The 16,035-nt window shown below is 45.2% G+C and overlaps 1 protein-coding gene and 1 long non-coding RNA gene across 49 annotated transcripts in view; one reads left to right on the top strand and one right to left on the bottom strand.

Annotated features, from left to right (window-relative positions):
* The window catches only part of MBNL1 (muscleblind like splicing regulator 1), a 109,543-nt gene that overhangs the window by 21,206 nt on the left and 72,302 nt on the right, over nt 1-16,035 (top strand). For 16 of the 48 annotated variants that reach the window (XM_075098694.1, XM_075098686.1, XM_075098703.1 and 13 more), the window contains one exon: nt 7,878-8,827. The exons of 23 other annotated variants lie outside the window; for them this stretch is intronic. In XM_075098694.1, coding sequence (XP_074954795.1) covers nt 8,654-8,827 — 174 coding nt within the window. In that variant the 5' untranslated portion in view covers nt 7,878-8,653. Of the gene's footprint in view, nt 1-528; nt 556-7,431; nt 8,828-12,110; nt 12,245-16,035 lie in introns of those variants that run through there. 9 more of the 48 variants (XM_075098722.1, XM_075098717.1, XM_075098707.1 and 6 more) reach the window with 6 other exon arrangements.
* On the bottom strand, nt 3,887-7,316 carry LOC142059731 (uncharacterized). The gene is made up of 3 exons (XR_012661499.1): nt 6,976-7,316; nt 5,286-6,763; nt 3,887-4,745 (listed from the first exon to the last, which is right to left on the bottom strand). It is a non-coding gene; the product is annotated as an uncharacterized LOC142059731 (long non-coding RNA).

Genomic DNA, 16,035 nt, shown 5'->3' with positions numbered 1-16,035 from the left:
TGGGTGTGCCCGGCGTGGCAGGGCTGCGATTGTTTGAGACTTGGGTGATTTCAGAAGTGCGGGTCCCCCGGGGCCCTTGCTCTGGAGGTGCTGCCCGGTGGTGCTGGCTCGGTGCTGCCCTGGGTCTGTCTGGGGGAGCGCTGCTCTCCTTCAGTCCCTACTACATCAGTGACCTCACTTTCACCCCTTCCCATTTAATTTTCTCATCCTTGGAGAGAAGCATGTGACTGTCACAGCATTGCCACAGCTCACCATTACTGAGCTGAAGTGACCAGGCCAGTGCAACCTGAGTTCTAACATCTGTCAAAAGCGGAACTCTGTGTAACATGTTCCTCATTATCAGTATTCATGTCCCTTTTTGTTTGCCCTCAAGTCAGACGCGAGATGAAGCAATGCCCGTAGTTATAACTCCTGATTGGCCTCGCTAGGGGCAGGCCCATTTATGCAGCAAGCAGTTAGTGGTGAGGTGACCCACAGTGAATTTTGCTGAAGACGTCCCGGTGCTCCCTGGCAGGCCCTGCTGCGGCAATCCGCCTCTCCGCAGGGTGAGCAGGGGTGAGTGGGCGCTTCAGGGGAGTGGGACGGTGGGGTGTGACCGGGAGTGGGATGATGCGCTGGTTCGGAGCAGGTGACATGAATGGCTTTTTCTGTTTCTGGTAATGAAGTTCAGATTTATCTCAAGGATTAATTTGGTGTGTGCAAGGATGTGGTGGCTGCATCCAGATTCCTAGTTCATAATTATTCACATAACAAAGCGGTCATCATGTGAATGGGTGAGAGCTTTGAAATCTAGAGTTTGGTGATGGGGTCAAACACAGGACAGGGTGCCCGGACTTGGGCATGTTAGTGGAGCTACATAGAGGAGCTTGTTGCCTTGAGCAAATGCTATTAGTAATAAATTAATAAGAATCTTAGTACTGACCATGTGTATGCCGTAATCCATCAGGTACTCACCAGAGTGGTCTCTCAGGACTCAATTTACCCACTGCTGGGATCCAGCCATTTCTAGGGAAGAAAAAAGACCCCTTTGCAACCAAGGCTGTGTGGCAGCTGCTTTAGGAAGGGAAGTGAAAAACAATACATCTGATTTTAAAATTGGGAACCTTTCTAGAGGTAACGTGTAAATTTAATTTAGAACCTTAGTAGTAATAAAATGCCAGTATATTATTCCCTTGCTATAAAGTAGACGTGAAGACACCTGACCTGCAAGAAGCTAGGCTGGGCGTCTGCTGTATCTCATGTGAATGAGAGCTCCTCCAGGTCACTTTTCCTCCCCGAAACCATCGGCATCAGCTGAATTCAATGTTAGAGGGAAGCTGTTGCTTCTCTTGCTGAGTCATGGGCATTTCTTTTTTTCTGTTACCATGGATGATGCTAATAATCATGTTTTTTATATATATATATATAAACATTTTATATATATACACACACGTATAGTTAGAAATCACCTGTCAATATGGGAGTGTTTTTCAGTGATGTGTAGCTATCCTTTTTGCCACTGTTACAAGTACCTTCCAGTTTTGAGTCTCAGTTGTGGGACTTGTCCTGAGGTTTGGCGTGTGCCTGTGTTCTTGAGGAAAACACCCAGAAACTGCTGCATGTGGGGCGTTCTTTATTAATACTTGGCTGCATAATCAACAGGCACCCCAGCCTGCTCTCACTGAAACAACCAGGAGAAGCAAAACAATACCAAGTTGCACATATGCCCGACGCAGGAGAGAGTGGGAAACATTTTACATGTGAGATGTGCCTTTCTAGTGGCAGGGGACAGTGTGGGACAGATGATTCAGAGTGACCAACCTGCCAGGCCAGCCATGCTCACGCACCCCAGGCTGCCCCCGAGGAGACATTGGGTTTGTGGGAGGCTCATCTTGATGTGACACCACTGATGCGGGTCATCCCGCTCCTCTCCTGCATCACTTGGCTTACGTGCATTTGTAGTTAACCAAACAGAATGTCTTTAGTGGTCAAGAGTCTGATTTATAAATAGCTTTTTACTTTTTAGTAAATACTTAGTTGTTTATGTATAGTTATGGCCTCTAAAGTGTCTCTGTATAGAAACTCAGTATTTAAAATTAATATTAATTAGAACAAGCACGAGACTGATATTAATAAAAAACCTTTTGGTTATTTCAGTTCAGTTTGTTTTCTTTTTAAAAAACCCCTACTTCTCAGAGTTTTAAGTTGAATTGCTACATCACTGTTATTTTTAAAGATGAACAACTTCTTCCAGACTTGCATGGGAAATATCATATTTTATGGTTGAAATTCCCCTATGCCAGGATAATACAGAAGTTCCTATATTTCTAAAAGATACTATGTAAATGTTATCGTAAAGGGATTATAGTATGGATATGTTTTTTCTACCAAAACCAATATTTGCAACTTCAGTGGAGTGGATGGATATGTGAATGCTTTGTAATACATAAATCGACGGCAAAACAGATTAAATGCAGAGTAGTCCCTCCTGTCTTTGTGTGTCTCTGGCTTACCAGTTGAAAGAGCAGAATAATAGCCAGTATACACATTTCCTTGTCTAGAGGCAGGCACTGACCTTTCCCTGTTTTAGTTTATAAATACACATCCATCTAATGCTGTCAGATAATGTGAATTCTGCATGTCTTTGCAGCCCCAAATTTTGTAAAGCAGATTGATACATACCATAGGTTGTAAAAAAAGAAAGATTTTAGCAGACATTTCTTGACTTCATAGGTTTGGTTTTTTTAATCACAATAATAGTGGTTAATTCATAACCATTTACTCTTTAAAGGAGAGGGTTTATGGAATTTGCGGTATAACTTTCCGACTTGAAAATAGCATTACTCTAATATATCTAAAGAAAGGAAGGATTCGGCTATGGGATTTGTACGTCAGTGCCATTACACTGTTAGAAATTGGTTCACAGTTTGATTAGGGAGGTAAATCTTGGAGAACTGATTTTAAGGAAATATCTTATTTCTGCACGTTGTGGTAACACATGCGCAGTTGGGGGCAATTCCTTTATGACGTTGCCTCTTCTTTCATTATCGATCCAGTTTTCATGAACTGAGTACGCTTGAATGTGTTAAATTCAGATGTAATGTCACAGTTAGGTGTTTCTGCTAAAACGGTTTCAGAAACTGTGAAGTATACTCAAGATAAAAACATGTCTGATGAGGATCTGCCTAAGAAGCCCACTGAAGTCAGTGGGAGGTTGCACTGCCTTCCCAAGCAGCTCTGTCAGAGCTAAAACAGTACAGAAATAACCTTTAAAGCACTACTACTAGTACTACTACTAAAACTGTGTATATTATGCAGAATATCTGGGTCATAGAAGTAGTGTTGGCAGGTTTTTTACAAATCTGGTGTGGGACTTGCTTAGTAGTTCAATGCTAATATGTGCTTGTAGTTTTATCAAGCTCTGTTTATGTCACAAGCTGCTGGGCTGTGGGGGCTATGAAATACATCTCAAATAGTACAGTATCAGGGCATTCCTGCTTCAGAGCTGGCTGTTCTGTGCTGCTGCCTTTGTGCTCTGCTTTTTCCCTGATATATGCGAAAGTACAAAATTGAGAGAGGGGTTGTCTGCTTTTACGTGCTGTTCTATCGGTGTGGTGGGTATAGTTCCTACAGAGCTACTTGGTTTGTTCAGCAGTAGTTTACTAGAGAATATTTTTCTTGAACCAGTCCTTCACTGTTATGTGGCCAAGATGTTAATTAGCTCATTGTTTCTGCTTAATTTTGTGACAGCGCTATAATTATATCTCTCAATTGTGCCACGAAGTAATTGCTGTATCTTTTCCAAATTTTATGTTGAGATATGTTATTGGTAAACTTCAAATTTGGCAGAGGTGTTTTGAAAATACTGTAAGGCAGTCAGTAATTTTTTTATTTCTTTATTTAAAAGACAGCCATTTGGCAATTTCAAGCTTCGAGACTGTACTGTCAAAGTAAATAGAATATTGATTTTATTCCATTTCCTATCTCATTAGAGTCATTGTCATGAGAATGAATTCACGTTGTGTAATTATCTGTTCTTGCTGACAGTTCTCATGTCGTTGAGACTGACGTTTTCAGCTTCCACTTTCTCTGAGCATAAAAATAGCATTCTTCACTGCCATGTTGTTCTTTAGTGTTGTGCTTTTTGCCTGTCCAGCTTTATACATCTTTCTAAGAGACGCGTGTGAATTGAGATAGAGAAAACAGGAACATCCAGCAAACCTAGTTACAGGAAGAGTGAAACAATGGCTCCTCAGAACAGTTCCCAGTGCAGAGGGACGCTCCTGTTCAGATACCTTATTTGTGTGTCAAAGACTAACGAGGAGGAAAAATGTATCATTAACCTGGCTGTACAACATTTCTTTATAGCAGTAACAGGAAGTACTAGAAATTGAACATATTTAATCAGAACTTAGAAACCATAATTGCATGGTCCTTTCTGTGTTAGTTTCACTTGCTTGGGCATTTTCAGATAACTTCCATTGATTTGTGAAGTTGTTTCTTAATCATTTTCATTGACCCAGCTCAGCAGACAACTAAGTCATCTCTCTTACCCTCTTAAGAAATGACTTCTCAGTGTTACTTCTCTATTTTGTCTTTTCTGAGAATGACTTTTTAATTTGCTTTCAGTATTTTTAGCTTCATTTTCCTTGTATTCCCAATAATCAGTGAAGGCAAGGTTATGCTTTGTCCAAAATGATGTTGCAACAGTCCCAAGGCAAGTAGCAAGTACTTTCAGATTTCAAAAGGTGAACTTCAAAAACCACCTGTGGATTAAGAACAGCCTTTAGTACTGAATGGCCTACTAGGCGGAGTCAGGTAACTGCCAGCCCCCAAATAAATTTTAATTAATTAAATAAATAAAAATAAATAAAAATCAACTCAACCCCTTTCCTGTCTTCTCACTATGGTTCCTCCCTCTGGATTGTTGCAGTCTTTCTGAGCTTATCACAGACAGCCCAGAGAGACACATCACATACGTCTGCTGGGTTTTTTTGCAGTCAGTGGTATTTGAGGCTTATTGGGGACTCCTTATTGACTTGGAATGTCACAAGAGAATTTCAAAGTGAGGGGAAAAAATTTATGCAGATAAAAAAATTATAATTCTGTGCTAACATCTTTAGTGGAGATATTGAAGATATACCTCTGGTCTGAAGTCAGCCTTTATTTTTTCTAGAAGGCTATTTTTAAAACTGACATTTCTGGCTATGTTTTCAGGTAGATAACAAATTCTGACAAAACAATTTTTCTTCAAGTAACTGTGCAGACAAAATATACATCTAGCGTTTCTTCACACTCAGATTTACCTCTGAGGCATCACAGCTCCTCGGAGTAATGCTTTTCTTTTTGTAGCTGGCAGCCTTGTTTAATGCAGTTGCAGGTATGTCACTGATCTCAACAGGAGCAGGATTTTGCTGCAAGTGGCTAGTCTGACTCCAAATAGAAAACTTATTACAAAGCTAGGAATAAAACATAGTTTCGTAAGTTTTACCAGGAAGATTACTCCTTTCACTACAGCTGAACTCAAAAGATAATTTTCATCTGTTTTAATTTTGTATGTTGCCTTCATGTTATCTTTCTGTCCTTGTAAGGGGTGACTACTCTTGTAATACAGTGCAATTAAATATCTTGTTTTGAAAATGTGGCCTTTAACTTGCTTTGGCTTTAGCATGTACAATATATCAATTGCTGCTCTAACTCTTGGTGTTCAGAAGAATCATTGCTTGGTGTGGATTGTATACCGTAGAGCTGTTTCACAGCTTTGTTGTAGAGAGCTCTTACCGGCTGCATCAGCATTGCCCTCACACTTGGAAGCTGTCACTTTGTGCCATGCAAGAGTGTTGGTGGGAGGAAGTGTATACATCTATTATCTGTATCTGTGGAGGACAGAGTTGCAGCACACCTTGGCTGGAGGCCAGGTGGTGTGTTGTAGGCTTCTTAAAGCTCTCTGATGTGAAGGGCAGTTGCACGTGAGGTGGCTGGGGACACCTGGAGTCCGCCCCACCCAGGCGCCCAGGTTGGGCCCGCTGGCATGCAGCTGTTGGCAGGCGGCATTGTGAGGTCCTGGGATATTGTTCTGTTTTCAAATCTCTTGGTGCTAACCCATCATGGCTGGGTGTCATGGCACAGGTAGGAGAACCAAACTTGTTTGCCTGAGCACTTGTTATGGGATGAGTTTTCAAGACCTGAGTCTCACATGTATCCCCAAGGGCTGGCACGGGATGACTTCTGAATTTTAGGCAGCTGGAGCAAATGAATTTCTGTGTTTACCAAGAAGACACCTAGCTGTTAACTTATGCTTGCAAGTAATTATGCACAGTTGTTTGTCTCCTGCTAGCAGGGATTAAAAACGTGGACATGATTAGAAGTGTCCTGGCAAGGAAACCATGGTGCCTGTTGTAATCTCATTAGCTGAGTTAGCTGTGCTTTACTTCTCATGTAGTTTGTTGTTCTAATTGCTTAGTCCCTGGAAAAAGTCTCCTTGTAGGTTCTCCTCATCTGTTGGTTTGCATCCACGCTGACCAGCATCACTTCCCAAGAGGTGTTTCTGATGGCAGTGTCAGTGATGCTGCTTTGGGGGGTGGGAAGTATGCAGATTATGGAGCAGTGTCTTCAGAAAGACGGGGATGCAAACAACCTTCCCCCTAAACGCGGGCGGGCGGGATGCTGCTGGGGGGAGAAGTCCCGTGGCCGGTGTTGCCCGAGGCACCGGCATCCTGCATCATGCTGTGGGCACTGCCGCGGGGGGCCCTCCACTCCGCGCTGCTCTTTTGAGATCTCCAGACTGGGACAAGAGTGATAATTTATTTTAGAGTTATATTTACACGTGGCACCAGACTTCTGTAGCAAAGCTGGGCATCTGAATCTTGTCTTGAAAAAACACCCATTCCACCTTGGCGCCTGAGGGGAAAGGTTTACCCTCTCATTTCTAGATGTTAAATGCCTGGGTGGTTTTTTTTTTAGTGAATGATATTTATCACGAAGCTTGTAGTTTACCTGCAATATGTTAATGGGAGGAAACAAACAGAGCGGGCTGAGTAATCATTCTCTTCTGGAAGGGGCAGTCGCACGTGTGCAGGCACGTTATTTCCTGAGGTCTTGGATGAATACGGATCCAGGCTAGTTCGCGGTGACCCCAGAAGGACTGTGCATTGGTGACTGGGGCTACAGAGGGGCGCACGGCTGGCGTCTCAGGCGGTCCGCTGTGGCAGCAGGGCCGGCCGCTCCCGTGAATGAGCGGCGTTTGGGGACCGTCCTCAGGAGGAGCGAGTCCCGGCGCCGGGGGGAGCGGGGAGGGGTGGTGCCGGCCGTGTCGCGCCGCTGCCTGACCCCGGCCGGTAACAACCGCACGGGAACGCTGTCCCTGTAACGGGCTCCCCGCGGGGACGCGGAAAGCCGGGCCCGCCGGGAGCCCGTCCGTGCGGGGAGGGGTGGGGGGGGGCTCGGCAGGGCGGGGCGGCGGCGGCGCGCAGGCGGGCGGGTCAGCGGACGGTACCATTCCCCGCGCCGCGCGTGGGCGCTCCGGCGCCGCCGCCATGGTCCGTCCCCCTCGCTGCATGTCGGGTAGAGCCCGGGCCCACACGCTCGTCCTCCGGCGGCCGGGCGAGCCCCGTCGGGCGGGCGCGCTCGGCGGTCGGGGCAGCGCAGCCAGCGTCTGACAGGCGCGACCTTTCATAAGACGGCCCCCGCCATTGGCTTCCTGCCCGGAATATCGCTGCAACGCTATCTGCGATTGGCTCGCTCCCGATCATGCCTGGCTCCGCACGGGGAAGCGGCCCCTCTCCTCGCAGCCCGGCGGCGGCTGGCGTGAGTGCCCTGCGCGGGGCGGCGGCGGCGGCTCCGCGGGACACCCCCGAAATGCCGCCCGGTGAATTGTAACGTGTCTCTTCTCTCTACAGGTTGGTACTAAGAAGTGCCTTTCCTGACGTCTCTGCTGCTTGGGACCGCTTCTAGAGCAGCCGCTGCTTTTTGCCTTGCTTGCTGCCAGCTAGACTGCGACGACAGCGCATCTGCCCGCCACCTCTAGCCAGACACCCCCACTGCCACCCAAAACCGAGAGAAAGGCGCTATCGGGCCTTGCCGTAGGCTGCTTTACTGTAAAAATAAAAGTTTTCTGGGAAGGTCAGATATCTTCTGCCTGAAAATCAAGGAGAGGAGAGGAAAAAAAAAATCCAATCTCGATCGTTGCTCTAAACTGCTGCATCTGTCTATGCCAAACTAATCGATACTGATTGCACCACAAAACCCCGTTGCAAATTCAGCTGCGTGGAGATTACCTTTCAGACAACTTTAACTGAAAGCAGCTTGGAAATCCCGCGTCAGAGGGTCTGCCACATTTTCATGCTTGCATTGTGGGCTCCGGCTGGCACTCAGGATGGGTTACTGAGCGCACGAGGCTAGTCCCGGGCCACACTTTTTAACGTTCACCTTGCTGGTAATCCTAGCATTTCTCTAAGTACGAAACCTCTGTCGATTAACGGTGCCACGCTGCGAACTCCTGGTGGCACATCTTTCCCTTGAGATTGCGGCCACCCAATTTTACACGTACTTTTAAAATAGGGAGTGGGGGGAAAAAAGTATTCTGGAGGTGGCGCTTTCATCATTACCAGTTTATCAGTTCAGCTACTCGTTTGTCCGTTTTATTGGAAATTTTACCTACCTGTAAAATCTAAAGATGGCTGTTAGTGTCACGCCGATTCGGGACACAAAATGGCTAACGCTGGAAGTGTGTAGGGAGTTCCAAAGAGGGACTTGCTCACGACCAGACACGGAATGTAAATTTGCACACCCATCGAAAAGCTGCCAAGTTGAAAACGGACGCGTAATCGCCTGCTTTGATTCATTGAAAGTGAGTAAATATTATATTATTTTCAAGGATATACAGTTAATGAAAGAAGCAGTTGTAGCCAGAGAAACCCTGCAGCCCGAAAGGGAGCAATTGCTGGCTGCCAGCAGTGGGGTGTTTTGCTGCTTTTATTTTATTGATGCTTGTTGATTTGTTTTGCTGTTTTCCGAAGGGGAAGGGGAAGGATAAGGATGAGGATAAGGGGGATGAAGGGAAAATGGGCCTGGCAGGGTTCAAACCCTCCAGTATGGCTACAGTGACTGGTTCTTTGCCTCCAAATGATTCTCTGCCTGTAGCTGGAATAAAGGGCACTTCACGTAGAAACAGCAAAGTCACTGTAAGGATTCTTTGTTTTTAATAGCACAAACCACGTAAGCAATATGAGGATTTGTTTCCATCTCATAACTACCAGCGGGTTGTTGGTGTCTCTGGACAGCTGATGGTGAATCTTAGAAGTGTGTTTTCCTCCCTGGGTTATTTGGGTGTCTGTGAGCTCCCTGCTTGCATTTCTGTGCTTGGGACTGCTGTGGTTATCCCGTCTTTTTCGCAAATGCACTTGCTTAAGGGAAGGACAGTGCTTAGCAGACAGCAAGGTGCCTCTAGATGTGCAAGCAGGGCGGTAGCAGAGAGGCTACAGCCTCACTGTGATTTTTAGGAGGCATATCTGAGTTAGGTGCTGTAAGCGTATGGCTGCTCTTTTACTGTAGCTATAGCTTCAGTAATAAGTGTTAAACGTGTGCATCCCAGCGCCATCCCTTCATTTTTTATGAATTAAATAATCTTAACGTTTAAAATACTAATCCCACAAACAATACAGAATTAATTCAGTAGAGTCATAAAAAACAAAAGTTGGGAAACAGAAATATGCCTGTCGGTTTTTTCTAAAGTATCCTTTTCTCTTCTTGGGACCAAATCCTGGGAAGCGGAGCAGAGCCCGAGTGCGTGGAGTTGGCTCATGGCAGAGACGTGCTCTGGGGAGGGAGTTGTAGCTGTAACCAGCTACTGCAGGTCGCCTGTGCAGCCAGGCCCCGATCGCAGCAGGGGCTGGGCAGGAAGTGGGTTTGTAGCGGTTTTATATAAATCCTGCAATGCTCCTGAGTTTAAAAATGTGTGTTGTTGCAGATAAGGGTAGAGGGTGAACATTCAAAATGCTCTTGGGCCCGGAATACTCAGCCCCACCACCCACAGCCATGTTTTAACTTATGGATATTGAAATGTTTTTGTTTGTGTTGTTCCAATCTATTTTAAAATTGCAGTAATTGTAATGCGGGGGGCGGGGAAGAAAAATCAATTTTAAAACGTGGATATAGAACGTTCCTATGCATCAAAACAGCGTTGTAGTTGGGAGCAGTGCCAGGAGCAGTCCCAGCCCCGAGGCGTCGCCCTCGGCGAAGGGGCAGCCCGGCGCCTCTGCCCGCCGTGGCGTGGCATGGCGTGGTGCGGTGAGGCGCGGGCCAGCCGCCGCTGCGAGGATGCCGCGCTGTTGGCCGTCTTCGCAGCCGCCCCGCCGGTGTGTTGGCGGCAGCGGAGGCTGTGCAGCCTGCTGCCACAAGGACGGCGTGCTGCAGCGCTGCGCCCACCGCAGCATACCTGCTGGGAGCGTGGGCCTGGCCTTGGAGACTTAAACCTGCCTCTCTGTGAGAGGGCATGAGAGTGAAGATGTGTTTATTGGTAAAATAGTGCCTGCGATATCCACTGGTTTCATTTCCTACTGAACTGGAATTTGATCGGTCGGCACAGTGCAGTCACAGAGGCCTTAGTCTGCTGGCCTTGCGCTTTTCAGAGTGAGGGTCCAGCTGAAAATGTTGAAACAAGATGCCAGAGTTAATTGGACGTGAATCTCCTTCGCTATGGGCAGCGTCACCTGAGTTTGCTATACATTGGCATCCTCCACTCACATTTCTGACAACCGTGGTCATTGGAAGTGCCTTAAAATCTCGGTGCTGGAGGAGGCCAGCGGCGCTGGAACCCGAAGCGGCGGCATGGGCTTGTGTCTGGATGAGAGGCAGACCAGGGACTGGCCAGGCTTCCATGTCCCCAGCAGCGCAGCTGGCTCTTCTGTTGCTGTCAGCAGGGCTCTTCTGTTTCCTTTTTTAATGAAGGAGATAATTATCACCTTTGCAAAGAGCTGCAAGGTCCGTGGATAATTGTAGGTAACATTACAGCATTATTACATTGCTTCAGAATACCCTGTTGAAGAGTCTTCTGTTGCCCATGTAAAGTCAATACAGTAGCCAAGTTGTAAGCTGGTCTGCTATTTAAAAATACACTCCTTACCAGATATGTTTACTTGTGTTCATGCTAAAAGGTTTGCTTGAGGCTGAGGTGCTTCCTCCGTGTGCTGTGTGCTGGAGAGGCTCCCGGGGGATCTGGTGGTTCCCCTTGTTTCAGCCTGGGGAGCAGGGCCGGGTCGTGTTGCTGCTGCTGCCAGAGCAAGGAGAGCTGCTCGCTCCTGAGCTTTTTTTTGTTGTTGTTGGGGTTTTTTGTGGTTTTTTTTTGTTTGATTGTTAAATAGCTTCTATAAGGTATGAACATACCTTTGGTAAACACAAAATTCAGTCTCTCTTCACTGAATTCCCTGTCCAGTCCAGTGGTAGAAAAGCAGTTACTCAGTTTTGGTTTTGTTTCACATCTTTGTCAATTTTTGTGTGTGCTATGCTAACGCTGGTTACTTTGTTGTGTTTGCTGCTGTATCACAAACTTTAGGTGTTATGCAAAAACAATTTAGGGAAATGTTATACCAGATTTGCCTAGGCCCTGTAAGGTCAGTTAATACTTCACCAAAGGAAAAAAAAAATTTTGATGAGGACATTCAAAAGTAATTTTTAATATTTCAGTAATTCAGTGTGGATGTGATATCCTTGCTCTTTGCTAAAATAACAGTATACCTAAAAATTTGCCTTAATCTTAAAATACTTGATTTCTTATAAACATATGTAATATTAGTATTAACTAAAGAGCTATTCTTGCATTATCTCTTGGATGTAAGACACATGTAGTCACTGAATTTTTCTTTTCAAACTATGGATGCATCTTTCACTCATAGCGCTCCCAAGAATTAGTGTGTCTTGGAAAAAATGCTTTATATTAGCTGACATCAGGCAGGTGTGTGTTAGTGCTGCAGGGAGCGAGCTGCAGCCCCTGATAGCAATACTTGCTCATGAGCTGGAGATGGCCGGTGTGCTCTGCTATATTTAGAACATAAACAGGCAAAGCAAATACTTTCTGAGGGGACCCCATGAAATGGCAGTACCCTTCAGCTCTGCCCGGCAGACTTTGGCCTCTGTCCCAGGTGTCCTCTGCGGATGTTGTGCAGGGACGGAGCGCACGGAGCTCACAGCCAGCCGCAAGCAAGTACGACTCATCTAGTCTGCTCATAGGAGGTAAAAATAGATTTCAGAAGTGGAACTCTCAGCTTGGGTAAAATACTTTTTTTTTTTTAAATTCTCCCTCCCTGTGAAGTGAAAGCAAAAACTGTATATGTAGGTCTAGAGCAAAAACAGGGGCACCTACTCCCACAAATCTCTCCTCCATGTTGTGTTGCCACCCGCAGGTACTGTGTCGGCGTTTGCAGGGGCCGCTTGTGGAAGCGTGGCACTGCAGCGCTGATCTCTGGACACGTGTCATTTGCTGGGAAACATGTCCTGTGTGGGCACCTTAGGGGTTTTTTCTTAATTCTGAATTGGTAACAAACAGCAGTTGTTACACGTTAATTAGAAGTGTGGGGGAGAAAAAGTAACACACATACAGTGCTGTGATCTCGACAAGGTAGTCCAAGGAGGAGATCAGGGCCGTGTCAATCAGAGCAAGATTTTATCATCCCTCCGTTGAATACCCTGCTTCATAATTAGTCCTAATGAAATCTGCAAGGCTGTCCTTAGGGTAGCGCGTTACTCAAGATAAATGCATGTGGGATAATGTAGCCTTTAGATATTAGAAGGATAATTTTAAAACAAGAATGATTATGTAGTGTATTCAAATTGTGCGCTTGAGTGGCTGAGTCAGCTCCAGCTCTGGCTCTGTGTTGTTTAAATGCTGTAGGATTTTTTTCCTAAATTTGGATGCCTAAAAGCCTGTTAAACTATTTACAGCAAAAATAAGCTCTTGAGTTCCTAAATCAGGAAACCAGTTTGCAACAGAAATTAGATTTTTAGCATAATTTTAAAATATTTTTCTTCGTTTTTTGCTTGGAAAAATATGCCTAAGTAGGATTAATTTTTGAAATTATATTAACTTCATCAGATGTTCCGATAGATGAGTCATCTGATGTTTCCTGAAAACTGAGATAAAGATGTCTTAACAATGTGGAGATGGATGTCAAATGCAAATCTTGTGGGAGGCTGCAGAAGTGCTGAGGACACCCGTCAGCCTGCCTGCAGCTTGTCTATGTGCACCACATCCTTGTGTGTGTGCTGCCACAGTGGCTTTCCTAGCCATATATTTTTGAAACTGTAAAAACAATGAGGAGGAAAGTGGGGAAACGGTGATGTGGACTCAGACTGTCTTTTTCTGTAGTGCTGCCTGGTTGTGGTCAGTGCTGCTGTTAGTCTGCACTTCTCCACGGCAGTCTTTCTGTAGGGCTTTCTATGGGGTGCAAACTGTTGTGATCCAAAACATGCTGGTCCTAACTGATCTGAACTTCACGTGATTTGGGTGGACTCGGTAAACAGTGCAGGGTCTGGGCTGAATCACAGTTTAGAGCTAATGTTCACTACGGGCACTGCAACTTTCAAATAAAGTTTTGCTCTTGTATGTTACACTCCTGCTAAGGTAGCTATATCATGCTCGAGTTGGATCACCCGATGAAGTGCAAAAGCTTTTTCCTACTCTTCCTTCAACAGCTGAAAGTCTTGAATGTTCACATTTCTCTGCTCTTTTTTTTTTTTTTTTTTTAATTCTAAGAAAAAGCTAGAGAGTAGAAGTTCAAGTATTTTCACTGATGATGTCTGAGGAAGCTGTGGCACCTTGTGCCTAAGATCCACCAATACATAGTATATTAGTACTTTGTCTTCTGTTGTAGAAGTACTTAATTTTTAAAAATGAAACTCCTGAACTCTGTAGAAGTAACGTGCTACTTGTTACTGAGCTTTAAAAATATGAAAATGCATTATTATTATTATAGATTAACTCAGTGAGCATCTTATTTCTACCACCTCAGACATGTAACTGTTAATTGTTCAAATCTTTCTACTTCGACAATGCTTCAAAAATGATTTTTTTTGACTTGTCGTTCCCCTTCATGTTGTACTTACCTAAGGGTAATAATAAGGACTTTATTTATTTATTTTAATACAAAGAAAGGAAAATCATGGTAAGCGTGTTTCACTAATAATGTGAGAATGGCAGATCATTCTGTCAGCCCTTTAATTAAGGCAGAAGAAAAAATCCAGAAACATAGTTGCAGAACACTTTAGTGGGTGACTCTTCAGTAATTTTAACTTCGGGGTGTACAGCATCACTCGAGTGATGCAACGACAGCGTTCAGGGCGCAGAGGTTCAGTCCGGCTCAGGGGCTGGGAGGCGGATGGACACATGTCTGATTCCAAGGAAACTCGTAAAGCAGTAACCCTTGGAAAAAAAATGAAAATATAAACAGTGTTCAAATTCCTAAGATCTGATTTGCCATTTTTCTCCTTTTCAGCCTATGCGTCTGCCAGTAGGCTGAGCTCCAGAAGAGGAAGCAAAGGGAGAGTGGCAAATACATTGGGAAAATGGTGCAATTGTTAGGCTGAGTGGCAAATAGTCCATTAGAAAAAAAAAACAAACACACACACAAAAAAAGGAAAAAAAAAAAAAACCTCCCACCAACAAATCAATCAAAACTATGTGTGTTCCTCTGTGCGAATATAAATGGCATTTTGAAATCTTATCAGACATTCAGGCACAAGAGTTATGGCTCGCTACTGTGTTCAGTGTTCACGTTACAGCTTCAGCTCTACCTCTGCAGGAAGAAATTAAAAAAAAATTAAAACATCGCACTGCAGCATTTGCACTGTCATTTTTTTAGAGGCTATACATAATAGAAACCGGTGCAGGTTTCTGTTCGGTACGGTCAGGAACTCTGCTGTGTACAGTCAAAATCAGTAGAATTCTGAACTAATTTGTGGGGAGAATTAAAAGAGGCATAAAATGAGAAAACCGCGTCAAGAACATTGTCATTTGCCCCAGATCTTCAAATGAGTGGTCAGAAGCAGCCTGTGAGGCCTCTCTCTTCCCATGATGACCCCAAGTCTCTGTTGCACTGTTTTTCTGAATACAGATCCCTTGTTGCCAAGGTTCACTCTAAAATTTGTTGGAAGCAACAAATGACATTCAAGACCAAATTATCACATCTGGTTTCTGACTTTGGAGAAGCATAAATGTTTCTTCATTGGGACTGCATAGCCTTGTTAGCCCGACAGGATACTATTTAGGAAATATTGCCCTGGGTGCGTCTTAAGAGTCTGTGCTGCACGTCAGGAATAGCTCCTGTGTCAGGACTGTGTCTAATGTCTGAGAATGGCCAGTCTTCTAGAGAAGAATTCTCAAAGCCAAGGCAAATCTGCCACCCTCCTACCAATTCGATCAGATTGGGAAAACCCCGTTAAAAGAGAAACCAGTATTGTATTGGGAATTATTAGTAATGGACACCTCTTTAATCCTTTCTCTGTTTTCTTGTGCTTCCTTCTGTGCCGCATTGTTTTCCCCCATGGGTTGGTGACGGATGCGTGGGGCCGGGCTCAGCGGAGAGCCGAGTGCCTGCTCTCCCCATTTTGCAGCAGCGGTTCTTGCCCTGAGAACTGGTTCCCGGCACCGTCCCTGCATGGTCCCGCTGCTGGTCGGGGTGGGCAGCAGTGCGGCGTGCCCAGGCACAGGCTTGGGGTAGAGAAGACTTTGGTGAAGAGCAATTTAAAAGTATTCCTGTGTATCCTACATCTTTCCCCTGCTCTGTGTTGCGTTCAAAGGGAACAAAAGGTGGAGAATGCAGTGTCTGGTGCCGGCTGGAGCACCTTCAAGGGGGGAGCACTGCCTGCGGTGTCAGGTCAGTCTCCCTGTTCTGAGGTCCAGGATGCCAGACAACAGTGCAATTTCAGTGACACTAACTGCTTGATTTTGTCCACTGGTTACCTCGCTGTGTGTTTCCTCCCACCGGGATTGTGTTGCAATGCTTGGGGGAAATTAGAGGGTGATCTTTCTAGTCTTTAAAGGATATGAAGCCACCTCACTGAGTC

Source organism: Phalacrocorax aristotelis, chromosome 7, assembly GCF_949628215.1.
Source record: "Phalacrocorax aristotelis chromosome 7, bGulAri2.1, whole genome shotgun sequence".
Taxonomy (NCBI): Eukaryota; Metazoa; Chordata; class Aves; order Suliformes; family Phalacrocoracidae; genus Phalacrocorax; species Phalacrocorax aristotelis.
Note: the sequence above shows the minus strand (reverse complement) of the source record. Positions and strands in the feature narration are given on the sequence as shown.